This window comes from Carlito syrichta, unplaced genomic scaffold, assembly GCF_000164805.1.
Source record: "Carlito syrichta isolate Samal-C Ts95f unplaced genomic scaffold, Tarsius_syrichta-2.0.1 Scaffold308874, whole genome shotgun sequence".
Lineage (NCBI taxonomy): Eukaryota > Metazoa > Chordata > Mammalia > Primates > Tarsiidae > Carlito > Carlito syrichta.
This window is the reverse complement of record NW_007252970.1, coordinates 233099-236050: the sequence shown is the minus strand read 5'-3', so window position 1 is coordinate 236050 and position 2952 is coordinate 233099. Positions and strand designations below refer to the sequence as shown.

The 2952-nt window shown below is 35.8% G+C and overlaps 1 protein-coding gene across 2 annotated transcripts in view; it reads right to left on the bottom strand.

Annotated features, from left to right (window-relative positions):
- Positions 1-269: 269 nt before the first annotated feature.
- Positions 270-2952, bottom strand: part of MOSPD1 (motile sperm domain containing 1) — a 21770-nt gene continuing 19087 nt past the window's right edge. For both annotated transcript variants that reach the window (XM_008066281.2, XM_021716701.1), the window contains one exon: positions 270-1849. In XM_008066281.2, coding sequence (XP_008064472.1) covers positions 1818-1849 — 32 coding nt within the window. In that variant the 3' untranslated portion in view covers positions 270-1817. The remainder of the gene's footprint in view (positions 1850-2952) is intronic.

Below are 2952 nucleotides of genomic sequence, written 5' to 3'. Positions count from 1 at the left end.
AGGGGCTGGGTGAACAGGGATGGCAAGGAGTGCTTTTCCACTGTATACCTTTTTATAGTTGATTTTTGAAGCATGTGTTTGTTACTTATTCAAAAAGTTAAATTAAGAAGTAAATTAGCTACCTTAGTAAATTAAGAAACTAGATATTTATAACTGATATATCTCACTGTTCTTATTTTTCCTATTTACAGAAGCATGAGACTTTAGGAAATAGGAGAGCTAAAACAGAGTTTCTCAGAAGTAACCCTAATACAATGTTTAAATCAACATGAAACTCAGGTCTCTATTTTCATTTATTTTTTTAAAGTAATTTCTGTTCCTTACAATGTGTTATCACACACACACACATACATATGTGTGTACTTGCACATGTGTGCACACACACAGAGGACTTGAGATGGAGAGAGAAATAATACCCTCCAAACAAGTTTTCTACAAAGTTCAAAGTAGGTTACATTTATGTGCTTTTCAGTCATTAAAATGTACAGACATGATCCATTTAAGGATTTATGCTCCCCAAACTGGTTAAGCAATGAGGATTTTCTATGAAAGACTAGACATAAAAGTTTTTAGAAGCAGAGTAGTTTTCTACAAAAACCAAACTCAGGCATTCATTTGTGTTTACATATATCCTTGAGAATACTACAGTAGCAGTGCATAAGTTCATTCTGTAAAAAGATCTGGAAGATGATTTTCAAGAGACTCTTAATACATTGTGCTTTCAGATAAAAATCCTAAGACAAAAGATCAGTTACTATGACAATAACAGTTAAAACTGCATATGTATGTTAGAGATCAGAAGAGGCTATAAAGAAATGTAAATAGTTGTGCTTAGGGGACTTTTTTTGGCAAAGTTGTCTTAATAATAAATAAAAACTTAAAAAATGTCTCAGTGACTGATATAAAATAGACACAGGTATCAAGGGTTTTCTATAATTGGCTTAGAGTTTAAAGGTGACAAAATCATCTCCACATAAATCACCTGGTATCTGGTAATCCCAGTCTAGGCAAGTCAGGCAGGCAATGGGGCTGGGAAAAAAGATAAAGTGATTTTCCCCTATTAGCATAAAGCATTAACCAGAGGTAAAGCCAGGGTGAACCAACTAACTAAACAAATGCCTACTTTCCTTTAGAACTCTGAGACCAAATAGAGAGGTCACTCTACTTCTATTAGGTTTTTGTAAAAAACCATATGCTCGGTGTCTGGACCACAATCCATTCTGTAGTTCACAAGATGAATTAAATATATATTGTCTTCTGTGAGACCCTAGGATAAGCATGATCCCTTAGTACCTTATGCTTTTCTTTTTAACCCTCCAGGCATTAACAGTAAAACTTTTATTTTAGAAACACCATGGCAACTATTTATAACGATAGAGGGCAAGGTATAATTTACATAGTAACGTTGATGTTTGTAGCTAGGAAATAAATGTAATTTTAGGCTGGTCGGTTTGCTCTCTTAGGCCTTTAACTTTGAAGGTCACACTGACCCTTAACAATCAAAGTAAATTAGAAAAAGAATGGGAAAATAACAAATGCTTTAAAGTCTTTTGCACAACAGGTATAGATATAAAAAGAATTTCTCCCAATAATTTCCTAGGTGTCACTCAGAAGCATCCTTGCCGTCTGCAACATAATGTGCTGGAAGTCCTTCAAATAAAATTATAGAGTAATTTAAAATATATATTATACATTTGCAATTATTTAAAATCATTTGATAATTTGTAGCATGTTAATGGAGTGAAATAGAGATAAAAGGCTGTCCACATTCATATTTTCAAGATGAATTTACTTGAGAAGTCAATTGAAATCCTTGCTCATGTTCGAAGTATAGCCATTGTGATAAGACCTGAAAGAAGAAAAATGGAGAACAGTTAAAGACAAGCATTTTACAAAATCTTCCATTCAGTAAACAATTGTTTGAACCTCAACAAACAAATAAAATATAGCACATAGGCAGCACTCTACCAAGAACTCAAAGTCAATTTGAATTTAGTTGATATTATACAGAAGAAATTCAATTTACAGCAATGGGCAGTCACTGGATAGATTTAATTAAATCACTAATGTCTGGCCATAGCTAATCTATCCATCAAACATACCTGCTACTTTATCCAGTCACATCAGCCATAATAATAGCAGATGTGCCATTTTAAAGTATGGGTAAAGCCAGCAGACTTCGTCAACAGAAACATCAAGAATCTATCTGCACCCCAGGGCTCTGGGGCTGCAAAGAGACAGAAGCATGGTATTCCTGCTTTGCTTATCTCTTTTGAAGAGACTCTCTCTATAAAACCAAAAAAGTTTTAAAATATAAGAATATGCTCAGTCCTAAATGAGGAGTAATGAAAGTATGATTTCTCTGAAAGTACAGAGATAGAGAAAGGTCACATTGGGGCAGTTGGAAAAATTGCTCCCAACTGTAAAAGCTGAGATAAGCTTTAAAAGATTGACAGGAAAAAATTAGAAAAATGAGACGCGCCATTCAGGTGAGGGAATGGCACAAGCAAGGGCCTGGAGGAAGGACCGGGGACCCTAGAAGAGCTCTTCCAAAATCAATGAATAATCTAATGGACTCTACATAAGAACTTATAGAAACAAGTTGCTAGTCAAGATTGGCTGAGTGTAGTCTCAAGTGGATTGTGGAGAGTCTTAAATGCCAAACTATGGAGTTATACTTCATCCTGTGACTATGGAGAACCACTGAAGGTGTTTAAGTAGGAGATGGTCACGAAATCAAAACAGAATGGAAATCAATCTGACAGCAATGTGATGAATGGCTGGGGGAGGAAGAATGGGTAGAAGAAATAGAAAAGGAACACAGACACAGAAGGCAGGGAGACAATTTAGAAGACAATTTATAAATAGAAGGGGATGGGGGAGAGGGGAGAGGAGAGAGGGAGGGAGAGAGGAAGAGAGGGAGGGAGAATCCTCCAGGGAATACGGGCGGGG